At 45.5% G+C, this 19,487-nt stretch overlaps 3 protein-coding genes across 6 annotated transcripts in view; all 3 read left to right on the top strand.

The window, feature by feature from the left end:
• The window catches only part of LOC139411351 (tumor protein p53-inducible nuclear protein 2), a 360,874-nt gene that overhangs the window by 177,087 nt on the left and 164,300 nt on the right, over nt 1-19,487 (top strand). The gene's annotated exons all lie outside the window — the stretch shown is intronic.
• The window catches only part of LOC139411350 (zinc finger protein 536-like), a 174,355-nt gene that overhangs the window by 21,449 nt on the left and 133,419 nt on the right, over nt 1-19,487 (top strand). For all 4 annotated transcript variants that reach the window (XM_071157614.1, XM_071157612.1, XM_071157613.1 and 1 more), the window contains one exon: nt 5,782-5,825. The gene's annotated coding sequence lies outside the window, so the exon portion shown is untranslated. The remainder of the gene's footprint in view (nt 1-5,781; nt 5,826-19,487) is intronic.
• LOC139412410 (uncharacterized) lies at nt 10,244-11,350 on the top strand. Its single transcript, XM_071159212.1, has one exon. It carries the CDS (start codon nt 10,244-10,246, stop codon nt 11,348-11,350), a length of 1,107 nt encoding a protein of 368 aa, XP_071015313.1.

Genomic DNA, 19,487 nt, shown 5'->3' with positions numbered 1-19,487 from the left:
TGCCCAGGCCTCAGATATGTGTTTTTTTTAAATGATTATTTATTTTATTGTACACGACCAGCGAGGAAGAAAAAGGCTCTTGATTTCCAGGGTCGGAGTGATCGGAACACAGAGGCTGCTGCCCTACATTCCTGACTAATTGTATAATTGGAAAAGCTCTCCAAATGAGCGCCCCCCCCCCTTTCGCGGGTTGATCTTCCCAGCGCTTCCCCCCTTCAAAGCAAATCACAAAAGAGCATTTTGGGAATAATAATAATTGTAAAAAAGCGTCCATTATTAATCTCGTTTACCAGCACCACCGCCGCTGGTACTCTCGCTACCACACATGGCACTCATACTCATTGGGAGCCAGGCCACCAATAGCGGCAACTTTTCTCTGATCAATGTCATCCATAATCGCGGTCAAAGTACAACCTGTGGACGACCCTGGAACTAGCCTACTCACCACATTATTTTTGGATGGCCCTGCCTTTAGTGAAAAAGTCTGTGTATAAACTTTTTAAAATGTTGCCTCACTGGCATATAACTGATGATCTACATGTGAGCTGTCTTTGCCTTCATATTTTACTGTTACGCCCGTGCTCATGGTCAAATTGGATTTTCAGATTTATGGCCCCTCTTACGCGCCTTTCATTTCCATGGATACGGAGGGACAGCGGGATGATTTCCGAGGTCGACGTTCAAGCAGGATTCCAAAGTGCAGTTAAAATGAATCTCTTAATTAACACTATTGATCAGTAAAAAATTGAAGCAAATGTGATTTGCATACACCGAGAGTGATCAATGCATTAACTCATTTTCTTTTTTCCAAAATCTGATTTCCTCAGTTTCCAAAGTGAGCGAAAGGAGAGTTGAGACTAATGCGGATCGATCCTGCATCTTGCAGACAGGAATACAAAGCATTTTATTAGTCACTGAAGGGGGAAACATATCAGGAAGACATTTGTTTGAAGTTTGATACGTCAGATTATTTTCTCACCTAACCAAACATGGAAAGTACTCATCCAGTCTCTCTACTTCGTTAATACTCTGTAACACCAGTAATTATCATAAAGTCACAGATTTGCTTTGTGAACATGAGATATGAACAATACTCTATTTGCAAGCTGAATGGAACACATATTAAGAAAGGGGATATTTATTCAGGGGAAAAAAACTGAAATATGTTTCTCTTTTTATTTGTGTGAAAAGCAGCAACAACAAAAAACACCACCACCGACAACAACAGGAAGACAAAACTAAAGGTGTTAGAAAAAGCAGTATGCTGCTTTTTCTCAAGAGCAGCTTATTATAGAGTATTGATTTATAAGGCTTTAAACGCGATCCTCCATGCTCAAGTCAAGGGCAGGGGGAGATGGCTGCAGTCGGGCTACATGACAGTCATCGGGTGCTGCAGAAAGCCTGTTTCTGAATAGTTTTGGAACACAAAGGGGTAATTGTTTTAGCCCAGATGTTGCTTTCGCACAACAAGCAGGATACAATGTTCCTACTGAGCTGATGAGCCCAATCAGTGAAATGATTAAAAATTGATTTTGTCCCTGTAATTACAGTATGTAAACTACTTAGCCAGGATTGCAAAGGAAGTGATTTTCTAATTACGTATATACTCTGGTGTCTAATGATTGGTTTTTTGAAGTAATGAAGAGAGGGTCCTAACGACTCCTCTGTGTTCTGTTGTTTAAGAAAAAAAAAGAGACCATCGTTAGGGCAAGGCATCAGGCAGACAAAGAGCTCAAATTGAATTTTCGCCAGCTAACAATGCACAGATTCTGTTTGTTAGCATGCGATCTGGACGCTAATGGTGGCCATGACTTCTGCGGGGTCACCAGTACAACAATCTGGACCCTCCAATTAAAACATTCAGAGGTGATGATGTCATTGTCACCCCCAACACTAAACAAGCAGATTACAACCTATGTGTTGTGATAATTGTGTTGTTTGCTCTATAACCTGCTAGTTCATATGCTTTGACACCGTGATATATAGGCCTAAAGGCCGAGACAATAAGAAGACACTGTGGCAGAATAAATTCAACCACACTTTTGTTTCATCACAAAAGCGGAGAGCAACCTCTGTCCGGTGAAGTCCACAAAGTATATTGCATTTAACAAACAGTCACATAACCTACAGCATGGACAAGCAGGTTAATGTTTCTGACTTCTAAACAACTGTTGATTTAGAACCACGGAGTGTTACCACCAGTCTCAAAGAAAACAGGAGCTGCCTCCACTATTCCAGCCCCATTTCAACTTCAACATTTCAACATCATCAAATCACCTATGCTTAGTCTAATACAGTGACAACTAAAAGATACCAAAAACGATTTAGTCCAATCAACATAAGCTAAATATAATGTGGTTGTCCATAGTTCTGATTTCTGTGTGTGTGCGTGTTCGTGTGCTTGTGTGTGTGTGTGTGTGCGTGCGTTCGTGCAAGTAGAAAAAACATGTTGACTCACCCTACTTGTATTGAAACGCCAATGCCATCCTCCTCTCTTTCATGTTGATGAAACAGTCTATGACTCATACAGTACACACTTTTTAGCTTTTTAACTTCCTTTCATGGGCAATGATGAGCCAACTAGTTAACATTAGCCTACTACATCTAGCTACATATTGAACTTCCATCCTCTCAGGCCAGGAGCACAATGTACACATTTATGGTTGGATTAAAATTGTCATTAAAATCATTGACCAGTACAGAGAATTAAGTAAAACCACAAGTCCAAATCCCTATCTCTGTCCATTTAATATAGGAAAGAGACCATTTTAGCTAGCCAGCAAGCCTCCGGAAAACAACGTCATAACGAGATGCAACAATTCAAGTTTTTTTCTGTCAATTATGTTTTGCTTTTGATGTGATTGGTGTGAAGCCAAATCCAAACTGGCTTCCCTTGACACTTATTTTTGGTGTGCCAGGACTATTCACAGTTGAGTTCACTTAGTGTAGCTCATCGCTGATTGGCTATTATTTTATTTTAAAAAAATGATAAAGGGAGGCCAAATGCTTGCTGGCTTCTCTTTCATTTAATGCTACAGGCTGCAACAATGTCATACTCTTTTTGACCAGAAAGCATCAAATAGACATATAAAGAGACAGAGGGGCACTGTTTCGCTCGCGCAGATGCGTTCTCTGGTGAGATACAGTCAGCCTTTTGCGAATTTTAGGAAAGTGATGAAACATAAAGAGACGAAAGATACATTACATATACTGTATATATGATTTATTTTTCTTGGTAAAGTTTTTGGGGAAGCCTGGCTTCCCTTGGCCTCCATGAATACACGCCACTGAATATACTAACCGTGATGTACTATATCTTCGGGTATCAGTGTGCCACTAGTATTTTCCCTGACCATAATACTCCTTTAAATGTACCATTAACACTTCTTTATCTTTTATTCCATTGTTCTAACTCTTTAAAGTACAAGGATCATAAGAGGTTCAGACCCTCTGGCTCCCTGGTAGAATCACAAGCTCTGAACTGTTCCACATGGCTTCTGTTGTAAATGCATGAACTTCTGATACAGATTTGACCTAGAATGGAGGCCATGTGCAATATGGGCAAATCAAAAACAAACAAAAAAAGGGTTTCAGGGTTTTACCAGGGGAAATAGAGAGATAAAGCTCCAGGGACATAATGTATTTCATAGAAAACACAACTCATACCACTCAAAATATGTCATTATATCAATCCTGCTCTTCATTCTTTGGCAGCAAATGTAGTGCTTCGGAAACAGTTTTCATTGAAACAGGGCAGACAATTACTAACTGGAAAGGTCTGATTATTGTTAGTAGTGCTCAATTGGTTTTTAGATTTTCTGAAATTTATAGGTGACACAAATCCAGGTTCATTACTAGTGTGGTGCCAGTACAACAACCTCTCCCTCAACGTGATCAAGACAAAGGAGATGATTGTGGACTACAGGAAAAGGAGGAACGAGCACGGCCCCATTCTCATTGACAGGGCTGTAGTGGAGCAAGTTGAGTGCTTCGGGTTCCTTGGTGTCCACATCACCAACAAACTAACATGGTCCAAACACACCAAGACAGTCGTGAAGAGGGCACGAAAAAGCCTATTCCCCCTTAGGAGACTGAAAAGATTTGGCATGGGTTCTCAGATCCTCAAAATGTTCTACAGCTGCGCCATCGAGAGCATCCTACCTGGTTGCATCACTGCCTGGTATGGCAACTGTTCGGCCTCTGACCGCAAGGCACTACAGAGGGTAGTGCGTACGGCCCAGTACATCACTGGGGCCAAGCTTCCTGCCATCCAGGACCTCTATACCAGGCGGTGTCAGAGGAAGGCCCTAAAATTTCTGGAGGCAAGCATCTTGCCATCCAGGACCACTATACCTTGCGGTGTCAGAGGAAGGCCCTAAAATTTGACAAAGACTCCAGCCACCCTAGTCATAGACTGTTCTCTCTGCTCTGCTGTCGCACGGCAAGCGGTACCGGAGTGGCAAGTCTAGGTCCAAAAGCTTCAATTGCCACAGCTGACCGGTGCCCCCACACATTGACTCTGTGAAGGTCCCCCCTGTATATCGCCTTACTACTGTTATTTTACTGCTGCTCTTTAATTATTTGTTACTTTTATTTAAAACATTTATTTACATTTTTTATGATTTATTTATTTACATAGCACTTATTTTTCTTAAGACTGCATTGTTGGTTAAGGGCTTGTAAGTAAGCATTTAACTGTAAGGTTGTATTCGGCGCATGTGACAAGTACAATTTGATTGATCCAAAACTTAAGAGAGAGAAAAGAAAACTAGGAGAGAAAAAATAACGTTGAAATGCTGCCAGTATCAAACAGTACTTTTCAGACACAGTTGATTGTAAGAGAAGCCGATAGCACAGCCAGCACACCCCTTTAATAATTAATTTAGTTAGGCTATGATCTATCATTTTCTACCTTTTGACATGCGATATTGAAATTTAATATTGCATCAATACAAATGATGTATTGCTAGTCGGCCCAAGGATGTGGATTGCAAAGAGATCTCAGAACGTCTTTGAGTTCCTTCCCTACTCAAAGCCACATTGTACGAAAGCAGAGTCGCAGAAGTTAAACATCCGTCATTCTGGATCTTTGATATGTATGTTTAAAAATGACATCTTAAAAAACGCTCAGGGAAAACCTCTTTCCTCTACTCAAAGTCGTGTCTGAGAAGGGAAGAAAGGAAAGTGAAGGGAACATGACAGTGGTGTTTAGGGGAGACATCTTATGTTGTGGGGATCTTTGACATACTGTTTAGTTTCATGAAATCCCCTGGCAAAACTCTGGAGCTCACTATGAGGGACTTTTGGGTGCGATGTCTGTAGTCTAGGCTATAGACTAGCCTATTTCTCCATTACCGTATCGTCATACATTTCCTAGTTTATTGTTCAATCCGTCTTTACTATTTACTAACTAACCTCTAAATCCCTAAGATGATGCCAACCCATGCTTCTCAAGTTGTATTCTCTCTCAGTGTTTTCTTGTAATGCGATAGACAGGATGTATTTGATTGTATTGAACTGAGATCCTGATCTGTTTTTATCTGTGGTGCTAATGATTTCCTGTTTGTGCGAAATTTATGATGCTGCTCTTGGAGACGAGTCTGTTGGTGTGTCATTAACACTCTCTCTCTCTCTCTGTCTCTCTCTGTCTCTCTCTTTCTCTCTCTCTCTCTCTCTCTCTCTCTCTCTCTCTCTCTCTCTCTCTCTCTCTCTCACTCTCTCTCTATGTCTCTTTCTCTCTCTCTCTCTCTCTCTCTCTCTCTCTCTCTGTTGCTTTTCCAGTGATCTACGGATGTCAATTAGAAGACCCAAAGAAAACACGTTAGGTGAGGAACATGCTTACTGTATTTATTTTATACCACTTAGAGGTGAGACTGAGAAATTGGACCCAACTGACATTTCCATATTCCCCATTCATTTCAAAACCAACACCTATCTACAATTTGAATTGATGTATTTTTTTTAAGGACTGTACCAGTTTAAATGGCTTCTATTTGGCTCGTGGTGTACACCAGACATCAAGCGCAGTGCAGGTTGTCAGGTTAGTGTCCTGCGCCTGTGACGGTGGGAGAGGGATGTCGTGTGAGGAGGTGCTATGGGGCTCTGCGGGGCCTCTTCCTGTGTCTTCTGCCTGGGCTTATTAGTCTACCTGCGAGGGTCCTGCCCCTCTCCGGAGGTGTGCCTGCCGTGGGGCAACACCTAGGCAGGAGGGATCCTCTGTGACAGATGACCTCTGTCTGTCATTCGCCAGAATCATACCTCACTCTGAGAGGCTGACAGTCAGACAGAGCCCAGGTGGACTTAGGCTGGCTCACCCAGGGCTTGTTGTCAGTGAGGGATCTCCTCACTAGCTCTGTGTTGTCTCAATGGGGGACTGGCCGTGCTGCGTGTGTATTTGTGTGAAGGGATGTTTGTGTGCTTGCCGTCTTGTGGGGGATGGACTGTTGACACACTTCATATTTCAAAATGTGGGACTGTGGAACGAAATGAAGATTGATGTGGACAAAATGTTTAGAACACGTCTTATGTCAGTAAATATATTATAATTTACACATATGTGACACATCTCACAAGCCTACTGTATATGCATACACATGATCAAAAACCCACACATATTCACAGGGGGGCTCAGATGTTATTAAAGCTATATGCTATAATTGCATTTGATCTCAAATAAACACAAATTCAGTCCATCTCCCACATAAAGATGACAGATGTGATGGATGACCACATTAGCGCCAGGGACAACATTAGATTTGCTCCAAATTATTGATCTTTTGTTTGCTAGCCAAGTCGGCAATAAATAACCGTATAAGAGAGATGTGACTCATTATCGCCGTGCCAACTGACAGACCTCTGTCAAAACAACTCTCCTACCTCGCCACTCTCTCCTCTCTAACCGGATGGATTTAATCCACTTTTCGTTCTCGCACTATTACTATCTGATTCCCTTAAAATGTTAATCCCACTCCGATAACCTGTATTATTCAATATTTTATACACATGCATTCAGAAGATTTCTGTTTTATCCCTACCTTCTTAGTGAAGAAATCCTTTTATCACACAATGGGTAATTTATATCCATTACCAACATTTTCAATCCTTTTCAGTGCTGCTGTCAGTGCCTTTGGCTCAGTCATGATTAATGTGATCTAATAATAGTATGCCATTATATTTCCTTTAGTAAAACATGTACCAACATCCTATTCAGCTCCACCAAAATTCATTGCCTCTTAAAATATTTGTCCTTTTTCAGTCGAAAGAGAAGATCGCTATTTTCTCTCAGGAGATGATTATGAAGGTTTTTTCGTGAGAATGGTTTCCTATTTTTCGGTCTTATGACTTTGTGTGAGTTTGATGAGTAGTGGCAAGATGGTGGTGGCGTGAGGGGATTTGGACATGCTGTAGAGTCTTCTCACGCTTACGGGTAACACAGCGCCGCTTCCCCTCCATTGTTCGCTAGTGGCTTGTGTTCGGACTTGTGTGCTTCAAGTGCACCGTCATCGATTGCATTTCAGACGCACACTGTTTGCCGGGTGGTTCCAGACATCACGTTCAGTCATCACACCTACAGCCAATGGGTTCAACAAATATAAATGAAATGTGATATCCTATTAAATGTTATATTTATTTTGTTTTTCACGAATAATAGTCTACCCGTGTTGGTGATCATGCAGCCTTCGAGAACATTGTGGTTTCATACAGTAAGAGTCCTTCCAAACGTAGATAGATTCATATAAATTGACCGAGACAATGATGGCCTAGTTGGGATAGGATGGGGGGGGGGGGGGGGGTAATGGAGGGGCAGCATGCTGGCTCCCTTTGGAGTGACTGGAGGATTTGGGGGGAGATGTGGAGCGGTCCAGGAGTGGGCTCCCGTCCCACCAAGCCGGACGTTCTGAGCCAGCCTGCCACTCGTGGGGGCACGTTTCTGACTGGGGTGCCAACAACCTCCCCCACTCGCTCCCCAAAGAGGGTTAACCCTTACTGGGTTCTTAGACTTGTATCCAGAATGAACAGGTGGTCGCACGAAACATGGGCATCAATTTCCTCATGACTTATCCCAGTGTGGATAGAGGGGGAGGGAGAGAGAGATAGATTGGGAGACTGTAACAGAGGGAAAGGAAGAGATAGAGGACAGAGAGAGAGAGAGACAGCGAGACACAGAGAGGAAGGGTGTGTGTGTGTTCTTATCTTGGTTTTGTTTATTACTAGTGTGGTTGGTGTTATGGACCAGCTTGTGGAGGGTCCCACCACTGTGTGAAATTGACATCAGATGGCCGTGATGACTAGAACAGAACAATATCACATCTCGTTTCCATTTAGCAAGGGGCAGCTGTGGCGGGCAGTGGGGGAGGGGGGGCACCTGACCCCGGAGTCAAACCACACTCCGACCCCCGCACTCCCAGAACCAAGCACAGCTGTCAACACTTTACATCAAAAGACAGTCCCCCCCCACATATGTATTTTTCCCTTCTCAAATGCTTTGTTCCAGAATTGATCCTACTCCATTTAAGGATAAAGTGTATTTGAGCTTTTTGTTGTATTCCTTTCTTTTGTCTCAAGTGTCCGGCTCCAAGCAGAGACAATCGAAATGAAACCGTTTCAAAGCCAAACGATATGGGACAGAGTTTTAGTATAGCGCAACATGGCACACACAGCATTTGCCACTGACCACAACACTCATCCAGCCCTCTGTAGTTGGGATAGCTGTGGTCACTTAGACATGTCAAGATCAAACACTCAGCAACGTTTAACACTGTTGTTCTTTGTTTCGCTGGGAGGTCTTTGTTTAGTAGGACGCACATAAATAAGCGGAGAGTAACCAATAAACAGTTGGCGAAAACGAGCCTTTCTGAGTCAGCATATTTACTAATGTCTGATTACATTTCAGGAGAAAAAAAGCTTTTAGGTTGTAAATAACAAACTGTCACAATGTTATTTACCGACTTTAATATGCACTCCGTGTGATGAATATTTTCTGCATGCTGTATGTGCATGAATGAAATGTTCTCTCCGGGACCGTACGGGGACCAAGACTGGAAGGTTACAGTTGAAAAGTACCTTTTTAAAAAAAAAATCCCCATAAATGGATCAGTCAATGGAGAGATTCAGACAGATAGATAACAGAGAAGAGGAGCGATTGTGTGCTGGGGTTATTACCGTACAGTAGACTCACCTTTTCCTCCTCTAGGTCCTTCACATCGGCTCTCCCTCTTAATAGGGGAAATCCTCCAGGAGGGGGTGAGAGAAGGGGAGGGGGGGGGGGGGCTGGAGGCTCAGCAATTTCCTTCCAGGACCCAGAGTAGACCAGACCAGAGCTAAGCAGAGCGTCACAGTCTGTCTGAGACTCTGGAATGAGTCAGGCATTTAGAGAGAGGGGGGAGGAGGAGAGGGGGTTAAGAGAGGGAGAGAGAGAGAAAGAGAGAGCGAGTGTGAGGGAAGGAGAGGGGGTAGACAGAGAGGGGTAGACAGAGAGGGGTAGAGAGAGAGAGAGAGAGAGAGAGAGAGAGAGAGAGAGAGCAGAGAAAGAGTGTCACTCACATGGAATAAGCCCCACATGTCTGGTGGCACCACACAGTTATTCCCATGATGCAATCTGTGTGGGGTGATGATGATGAACATGATGATGATGAAGGTGATTATGATAATGATGAGTGCACAGACAACAGTTGTCGTGGCTGCCTCTCAGTTTGCATCATCTGGCCCTATATAAATATACAGACGGCCTACATGGGCATATCAACGCTAATGCCCCTTTAATCCCATAAGTGCTCCGTTATGGCAGAGGTGGGTTAGTCTCTTAAAGTCCAAGCTGGCTCTCCTTCCCTCCATTCCGCCATCCCTCCTCCCTAATTAGGCACCAGAGGATCTGACTAGAGGGTCTGTGTGTGGCAGCAGCCCTGAGCTGAGCCTGGGTGGTGGTGGTGGTGGCATACAGGACTGCAGCAACCCAGCCAGGAGGCAGGTCACAGGGGGAGAGTGGCAGGGCAGCAGTGGACACTCTGGAGGTGGGGCCCCTGGCATGCCACACCAAGGTTAGTTCACCTAGCAGCTATTTCTAACCCGGCCGCAGAAAATGCCTTCACTGTCACCCCCTACGTATGTTGAGGAGGTGTGGGTGAATATGTAGCGCTCATATGTTGATAGCGGGTAAAACACAGTGCCCAGCATGTTGATTTATATCTATTTATATTAAAGTCAGGATGGCTAGAGGAGCCTGACACCTAAATGTAGTCGCGTGATGGAGTTAGCACCGCCCCCCCAACACCTTCACAGCACCGCCCCCCAACACCTTCTCTGCACCGCCCACCCCAACACCTTCACAGCACCGCCCCCCCAACACCTTCTCTGCACCGCCCCCCAACACCTTCTCTGCACTGCCCCCCCCAACACCTTCACAGCACCGCCCCCCAACACCTTCTCTGCACCGCCCCCCCCAACACCTTCTCTACACCACCCCCCCACCTTCTCTGCACCACCACCCCACCTTCTCTGCACCGCCCCCCAGACTTCTCTGCACCCCCCCCCCACCTTCTTTGCACCACCCCCCCACCTTCTCTGCACCACCCCCACCTTCTCTGCACCACCCCCCCAACAGCTTCTCTGCACCGCCCCCCCAACACTTTCTCTACACTGCCCCCCAACACCTTCTCTGCACCACCCCCCCACCTTCTCTGCACCACCCCCCACCTTCTCTGCACCCCCCCACCTTCTCTGCACCACCCCCACCTTCTCTGCACCACCCCCACCTTCTCTGCACCACCCCTCGACTTCGCTGCAGCACCCCCCACCTGCTCTGCACCACCCCCACTTTCTCTGCACCACCCCCCGCCTTCTCTGCACCACCCCCACCTTCTCTGCACCACCCCCACCTTCTCTGCACCACCCCTCGACTTCTCTGCACCACCCCACCTTCTCTTCACCACCCCTCGACTTCTCTGCACCACCCCCCACCTTCTCTGCACCACCCCCACCTTCTCTGCACCACCCCTCGACTTCTCTGCACCACCCCCCACCTTCTCTGCACCACCCCCACCTTCTCTGCACCACCCCCCACCTTCTCTGCACCACCCCCACCTTCTCTGCACCACCCCCACCTTTTCTGCACCACCCCCCACCTTCTCTGCACCACCCCCACCTTCTCTACACCACCCCTCGACTTCTCTGCACCACCCCCACCTTCTCTGCACCACCCCCACCTTCTCTGCACCACCCCTCGACTTCTCTGCAACACCCCCCAACTTCTCTGCTCCACGCTCACCTTCTCTGCACCACCCCTCGACTTCTCTGCACCACCCACCCACCTTCCCTCATCTTTATCTTTTCTAAATTTGGACGAGGACATTAAATGAATGTGCTATAATTCAGTGTGTGTGTGTGTGTGTGTGTGTGTGTGTGTGTGTGTGTGTGTGTGTGTGTGTGTGTGTGTGTGTGTGTGTGTGTGTGTGTGTGTGTGTGTGTGTGTGTGAGAGGGTGTACATAGTTCTGTGGTTATAAAGTGAAGCATTATGGCAAAAAAAATCCTTAAATAATTTAGTGATCACATTATTTTGTAATGCCATTCTTTAGAACGGACTCATTCACTCTAATAAATGCGTTGCTGGAAAGTTCTGGGGATTTTGTGGGGCGCCAGTGAGCGATAGCAGCCACCCGACTCCTAGCTCCAGTCTCCCCCTCGATGCTACCATGTGACCTGCGCCATATTCCTCACGATCAACACTGTGGCCAATTGAGACAGAAAAAAAGGACCCATTTTATTTATGTGTCAAAAGTGCGGTGAAAGGATGGAGGGATCACTCCATCCACGCGGGTCAATTCTCCCAGATGGAGGGACCGGATGGTGCACAGAAATGGTAGGGTTATTGATTTGTCAAAGAACTACAGCGTGCGGGTTGGGCTTAAACGGCCACATAAACCTGAGCTGTCAGGAGCAGAGAGGCGCAGCGATGACATTTAGCCACACAAACGGAGCGGATGGATTCACCGCGCCAACACACCCGTCTCAGCCAGATCATATTCCTCTATTGTGAGCGCCTGGGAGAGGCTCACTTATGTAGGGGATTTTTCACATTACACCACAGTGGCATAAAACAAGTTTCCCACTTCCTTTATAGGAATACCTACCTGGCATTAATACAAGGAGCGGGAGGGAGAGGAAAGGCACACAGTGGAGTCTGGGCCCATAAAAATGATAGTTTAACAGTTGATCGAGAGCAGTAGTGGAAATGGCAGCTGTAAATCAATTTAATCTCCGAGCAGTTAAAGACTGTTTTCTAATGAGGTTAATGTCACATAATGACCAAATTCCTTCATTTAAAAGATGCCCTCAAGGTGTTGGAAAAAGATAGATGTCGCCTAGCAACATTAACTCGTCATGACCCAGCTGACACTGAGGGGAAAAGTTTCCCCCCCCCCAAGAGGAATGTCATGTTTTTTTTGTTTTTTTAAGAAAAAAAACAGAAGAATGAAACGTGGAACGTGGAACGTGAAACGTGGAACGTGGAACGTGAAACGTGGAACGTTGAAGTGGATGGCGGTTGGGAAAGCAAGGTGAGGGAGGGTTGGGAAAACGTTGGGCTGGCTGACTAACGCTACAGGACGGAGGCTCAGAAGAGAAGCCATGGCTTTAAAGGAGAATGAAACGACAGAATGACCCATCACTAACACACAGTGAATCGGGTTTACCCTCCAGGGTTTTGGGGTGTTAATGGAATCTCTGATGTCACGGGAGACGATACTGGTACGGGTGGTGTGCACTTTGCAGAGGGCAGATGAAATGCCAACAGACATGCCAACACAAAAACAACGGGTAAATGATGAGATCATTGCTAGACCCATACAAAGCCTTTACTTGTAAACTGACACAAATCTTACCGTACTAACATTTAGGCTCTGTCTGCTTTGCAAATCTAAGGCTGAACCACCGTGCGCAACCTAAAACGGAAGAAAGGGTTCCGATCCACAGGCCAGCCATTCATCACCGAGGCCCTAAAGCTATTATCATGATCTAATTAGGTTTAAGATAAGTCTGTGTCATGCCCCTGTCCAAGGCTGCCTTGTCCCCAATTCTACAAATTCAGAACATCCCAATTTCAAAATCCCACTCACGCTGTATGTTGAACGAATACAGGAGCTACTAATGCAATTTCATACTACTACATACCCACCCACTTACAGAAATCCATAAATTCACACGATGACACAGATTTACACACATTAACGCGTGCAGTGGCTTGTGCGTGCGTGTTCACAGTGGAAGTAGATCAGATACAGCATGTGATGGAGGCCCATGTCTAAGTCTCTCCATTACTCACTAGAGGCATCATTTTCTCAGCACTGTGCTCTTACCCCTTCTGTGTTCCTCTCCTTCTGTGCTGTAATGAATTGAGGTGCAGATGAGGTGGGGAGGATTACAGTAGCGTTGCTGAGACAACGTTGCAGGCACTGACCTATAAAGAAGCCCTTTGAGGAGACCCATTAATCCACCTGTCCAGAAATACTATATTTATATGTGTATCATAAATCTAGGCTAAAGTAGTCAAATGCAATTTGGAATTACCAACGCAGACACGCCATTCGTTTTATTTTGTTGCTTGATTAGCGACAGTGGTGCGACTGGCTGGCTCAGTGGCTGGCAGGGGTGGCCTGATCTACACGCCGTGTGCTCGTTACACCAACTAACTGCACTGGGTGTGTAAAGAACACATACATACTGTATTTACTGTATATATACTGTATATATGTATATACTGTATATATGTAAACATACGGTACGGTATACACGCTCAACGGAGACGGTCCCGCTGACATCGCGTTCTAGCCACTCTGATTTAATTCCACTTGCGTAATCCGCGTGACTCAGCTGGTAGAGCATGGCACTTGCAAGGCCAGGGTTGTTGGTTTGATTCCCACGAGGGGACCAGTACGACAAAGGTTTGCGCTCACTACTGTAAGAGGGTCCGGATAAGAGCGCCCTGCTTAAATGACTGAAGTGTGAAAAAGTCTTCCTATGTTGTTGATCAACTAAAGATATCGGTCACACTGGAAATCCTGACCTGATGAGATGCTTTTCATTCTCTTTGTCATGCCCCGTCCTCCCTTACGACAACGGGAAGAGAAATATGATTAAGAATGAGGGCCCTCTTTCACGTTCATACTTCCCTCATCTGATAAAACACAGCTGAATGGCCACAATAAGAGGGGAATAGCGTTTACTCCATTTTGATCTGTTCAGGTTTTCTGAAGGGCCACTTTTACCCCGACGAGGGTCTTTCTCTCGTCTTTGATTGATATGTGAAATACGTCTCCCTCTCCAACTCTAAAGGCAGACCCTGTGTGGGGCTGAAAGTTGCTCATTGTCAAGGCAGGGACACTTTGTCAGGAAGCAATCCTGTTCCCAAGTCCTGGAGAATGTGTCCAAAAGATACAGCCCCCATTTTGGGTACTTTAGGAACTTTCGTTTTGCGTCTGAGGTCATTTTAATCCTGATGAATTTTTATAGACACTGTGGCGCTCAATAGCTAGCCGGTCTAATGCCTAAAAAAAAAGAAAACCCACCCACATACCCAACTAACAATCCTAAACTTAAAGCATTAAAGGGAGGGTTAAAAGGAGAGGTCTTTGTCGAAGGACACATTGGGGTGTATTTAAGTTCTACAAAGGCCCTCTCCTGAATGGAGCCTGATTTCTGTGACCAGATTTACAACAACAAAAAAAAATTGGGGCCTAAAAATAGCAGCGTTGTGATGAAACAGGGCTTGAAAAAAAAAGAACAAATCTCATGGGACAGGGAACCTGATGTGAGTTAGACACCCAGGACGCTCAGACATTGCTACACTGAAAGAGAACAACAAGACGAGAGACAGCTGGGGAGTATCTGGAAGGGAATTAACGGTATGACGGAACATGTTAAATCGCACAGTGAATTCTTTAACCTTGTTTTTATCAGTGTTTATCCAAAAACCACACAATGGGGGTTCTGTGTGGATAGAAGGATCTTTTTTTCTAATGTACTTCTCAATAACATCCCAGGTTTTACTCCTAGAATCAACCTTATCCCTGGTTTAAATCCCTGTTTTCGGGTTGGATGTTTTTCGTCGTTTTGTGGGTGCCTCTCGACCTGTTTCGGCTTCAAATTGGAGGCACATTTATGCAAATGCAGTAGACACCTACAACCAGAGGAATAGGTGGCAGCTGTAGAGGAGAATTCAATTAAGACACCCCTGAGGTGCGGTCAATTGATCCGCACATGTTTTGCCTCTCTTTCATCTCTCCCCCTCTTTTGTTGTTGTTGTTGCCTCTTGCCTGTTGTTGTCACATGAAAACCAAACTCATGTTTCAGGAGTGAGGAACGCAAACGCCACAGTGACTCATCAGCAGTTGTTTCATTACTGTGAAGCTCCTTATAGGTGCCAATGCTATGCCCCTTACTAACTTGATCACTCTCTTTTGTCGTGTCATTTTGGCCCCCAGTGTTTACGACTGCTCCTCGCATTAGCTACGTCCATATGTGTCCCTTTGTCCCGATCTCGTTTTGATCTTCTTAACTCCCGGAGTGACAAAAGGAGTGTATGTTCTCTGTCTGTTCTTAAGAAACAAGGGCCAATTCCTAACAGATGACCTGTTGGTCACAGACAGAATGAAGATCCCCACTGATGATTCATCCCAATGTGAAGTTCATGAGGTTGCCCGCCACGCTGTAACTCGTTGACTTGTTTTCTCCTTATTCTAGTTGGTTGTCTTTTACTGACTTTGCTCTATCACTCTGCTCGCCCTCCCCGTCTTGCCCCTCCTCCTCCTCATGTATCGAGGTGGAGGGTTCCAAGTGCTCGATGATGCATTAATACGGACACCTGCTTTGTTCTGGCGGCCAGCGTATCGCCTGTTTCGCCCGCTCCCCCTCTTTCATCATCCTTCTGCGGTTTGTTTGGAACCAACCTGATCTGAGAGCAGGGCTGGCTTGGCTTTCACTCTCACATTCATCTTCAAGGGAGGTGGGCATGCAGGCGGAAGGCTGGGGATGCAATGTGTGGATGTGTCTGTCTGTCTGCCTGCCTGCCTGCCTGCCTGCCTGCCTGCCTGCCTGCCTGCCTGTCTGCCTGCCTGCCTGCCTGTCTGTCTGCCTGTCTGTCTGCCTGTCTGTCTGTCTGTCTGTCTGTCTGTCTGTCTGCCTGCCTGCCTGCCTGCCTGTCTGTCTGCCTGTCTGTCTGTCTGTCTGTCTGTGTGTGTGTGTGTGTGCGTGCGTGTGTCTGTGTGTGTGTCTGTGTGTGTGTGTGTGCGTGCGTGTGTCTGTGTGTGTGTCTGTGTGTGTGTGTCTGTGTCTGTGTCTGTGTCTGTGTCTGTGTGTGTCTGTGTGTCTGTGTGTGTGTGTGTGTGTGTGTGTGTGTGTGTGTGTGTGTGTGTGTGTGTGTGCGTGCGTGCGTGTGTGTGTGTGCGTGAACGGACTAGTGGTCCACGGGTCTGTCTGAACTCATTCCCCTCTGAACTCGTATGTGACTTACGTATGTCATGTGGTGGACTTCCAATGTAGCAGGCTGGCCTCAGGTCAGTGTGTTCATCTCCCAGCTTAGGCAGTACATGCAAGAAGGGAACAGTCTTAGAATCCATCCCACGTCCTTGAAAGATTCAGACTAACCCTCCCCTGACTTGTCATTCCATTAAATCCGAAAGAACCGGGGGGGGGGGGGGGGGGGAAAGAGTAGAATACTTAATGTGGCACAATATGTTCTGTTACATTATACTTTCTTAGCTGGGAGAGAGGCAAAAGGCCAGTGAAAAGGAATACTTGCTATTTAATTACTGTCAGCTGAATGAGCTCTGTTCTGTTCGCCCCCTCCCTGATGTAAAAAATCTTATTCACTTAGTATGTAGGTCACATTACGGCGGTGTCTAGTTATTGGACATGGGCTTAGATAACTGTTTGTTGAGTATTAAATGCTTTTGCTGCCTCAGCACCCTTTCTGACTGGTGTTTTTCACACAGCTGTGCCACTGAAAGGAGGCAACGCTGCAGCAGAAATCATGTCCTCAGCCTCCGCCAAAAATGTGGGGCTGGGTGTTTTTGTACTGTAAAAAGTGATTTAGTGACATACGTTCCAATTTTTTTCTACCCCCCCACCCCTTACGATTGAATACTTTGGAGTAAAGAAGATCAGTTATATACGAAGCACAGTTACAGCTATGGAGCTAGCCGTCGGAATGGCAAAGAATACACAGAGGTGAGCTCTTTGAAAACAACAAACCTATGACCTGTGGTGTTAGCCAAGCAGGTGAATCTATGCTTCCTGTGACCTTACGCTCAGTGAATGCCGAGCTGCTTTTCGCACAGTGCCGCCTTAATGGTGCAGATAGGCCCCAATGTTGCCACAACGCTTTCCTGAGATTGGCCCTGTTGTTTCTGGCCAAACGGGAGCTGTTGGTTGTTCCTCTCGCTCCCCTCCCTTGTATGAAATGAGCCCAGATGGGGATTGATTTTTCAAGTGCTGACATCCCTGCTTGAGAACACACTCCCTTCCCTCTTTGTGCCGAGCAAGTCAGGCACAATAACATCATGATGCGATCGTCAGCTTTGTGCCGCTACCATCCGCCAGTGATTGTCAAAGGACACACAAACACACACACACACACACCACACAAAAACGACACAACTCGCATATTCTTAAAGCATATTCTCTTTAGAGAAGAAGGTGTTTACAGTGAAGACAGAGACTCCTCCGGAGTGATCTTGGGAGACCTACTGGTTCAGAGAACACCAAATATGTCCTGTAATACACGGTAGATATGAGACAGATAGTTCTGGATAGTGAGAGCAGAGTCTGGATGGGCGGACGTGGCAACAGTGCACATTTGCCACAGCCCCATTGAGTCAACTCTGAAGCTAAATGATGTCATTGGCTAACTAGCCATTCTCATGCCATTGCCTCGGTTTGCGTGACTAAATACATACAATTAAGGCCCCGGCACTTCTCAATCTCTATGAACGCGTTGTTATCCCGGGTTCAAGTGCACTGATAATGGGGGCCGGAGGAAAACAGGCGTATCATCGAGGCGCTGCACACAGAGGGCTGGTGGGTAAAATAGATGTCTCATTATTAGTCGCATTCTCTTTCGCCCCAACAGCACAGCTCTCTAACTCTCTCTCTTTCTCTCTCTCTCTCTCTCTCTCTCTCTCTCTCTCTCTCTCTATCGCTCTATCTATCTCTCTGTCCTTTCTCTCTCTCTCGCTCTTTCTCTCTCTCTCGCTCTTTCTATCTCTCTGTCCTTTCTCTCTATTGCTCTTTCTCTCTCTCTATCACTCTTTCTCTCTTTCTGTCCTTTCTCTCTATCGCTCTTTCTCTCTCTCTATCACTCTTTCTCTCTCTCTGTCCTTTCTCTCTATCGCTCTTTCTCTCTCTCTATCACTCTTTCTCTCTCTCTGTCCTTTCTCTCTATCTCTCTTTCTCTCTCTCTATCACTCTTTATCTCTCTCTGTGTCCTTTCTCTCTACCTTTCTACTAGAGGTCGACCTATTATGATTTTTCAACGCCGATACCGATTATTGGAGGACCAAAAAAGCCCATACCGATTAATCGGCCGATTGGTTTTATTTATTTGTAATAGTGACAATTATAACAATACTGAATGAACACTTATTTTAACTTAATATAATACATCAATAAAAATCAATTTAGCCTCAAATAAATAATGAAACATGTTCAATTTGGTTTAAATAATGCAAAAACAAAGTGTTGGAGAAGAAAGTACAAGTGCAATATGTGCCATGTAAGAAAGCTAACGTTTCAGTTCCTTGCTCAGAACATGAGAACATATGAAAGTTGGTGGTTCCTTTTAACATGAGACTTCAATATTCCAAGGTAAGAAGTTTTAGGTTGTAGTTAATATAGTATTTATAGGACTATTTCTCTCTCTACCATTTGTATTTCATATACCTTTGACTATTGGATGTTCTTATAGGCACTTTAGTATTGCCAGTGTAACAGTATAGCTTCCGTCCCGCTCCTCGCCCCTACCTGGGCTCGAACCAGGAACACATCGACAACAGCCACCCTCGAAGCAGCGTTACCCATCGCTCCACAAAAGCCGCAGCCCTTGCAGAGCAAGGGGAACAACTACTTCAAGGTCTCAGCGCGAGTGACGTTTTAAGCGCTATTAGCACCCCGCTAACTAGCTAGCCATTTCACATCGGTTACACCAGCCTAATCTCGGGAGTTGATAGGCTTGAAGTCATAAACAGTGCTGTGCTTGTGAAGAGCTGCTGGCAAAATGCACGAAAATGCTGTTTGAATGAATGCTTACGAGCCTGCTGCTGCCTACCACCACTCAGACTGCTCTATAAAATATCAAATCATAGACTTAATTATAACATAATTAACATAATAACATTATACCCTGACTCTGTGTGCAATGAACGCAAGAGAAGTGACATAATTTCACCTGGTTAATATTGTCTGCTAACCTGGATTTCTTTTAGCTAAATATACAGGTTTA

This window comes from Oncorhynchus clarkii, chromosome 6, assembly GCF_045791955.1.
Source record: "Oncorhynchus clarkii lewisi isolate Uvic-CL-2024 chromosome 6, UVic_Ocla_1.0, whole genome shotgun sequence".
NCBI classification, from domain to species: domain Eukaryota; kingdom Metazoa; phylum Chordata; class Actinopteri; order Salmoniformes; family Salmonidae; genus Oncorhynchus; species Oncorhynchus clarkii.
The sequence above is the reverse complement of the archived record's forward strand: the minus strand, read 5'-3'. Positions and strand labels throughout refer to the sequence as shown.

What these genes read in the sequence shown, in the direction of transcription:
- LOC139412410 (XM_071159212.1), top strand. Translation starts at nt 10,244, where the DNA reads ATGGAGTTAGCACCGCCCCCCCAACACCTTCACAGCACCGCCCCCCAA.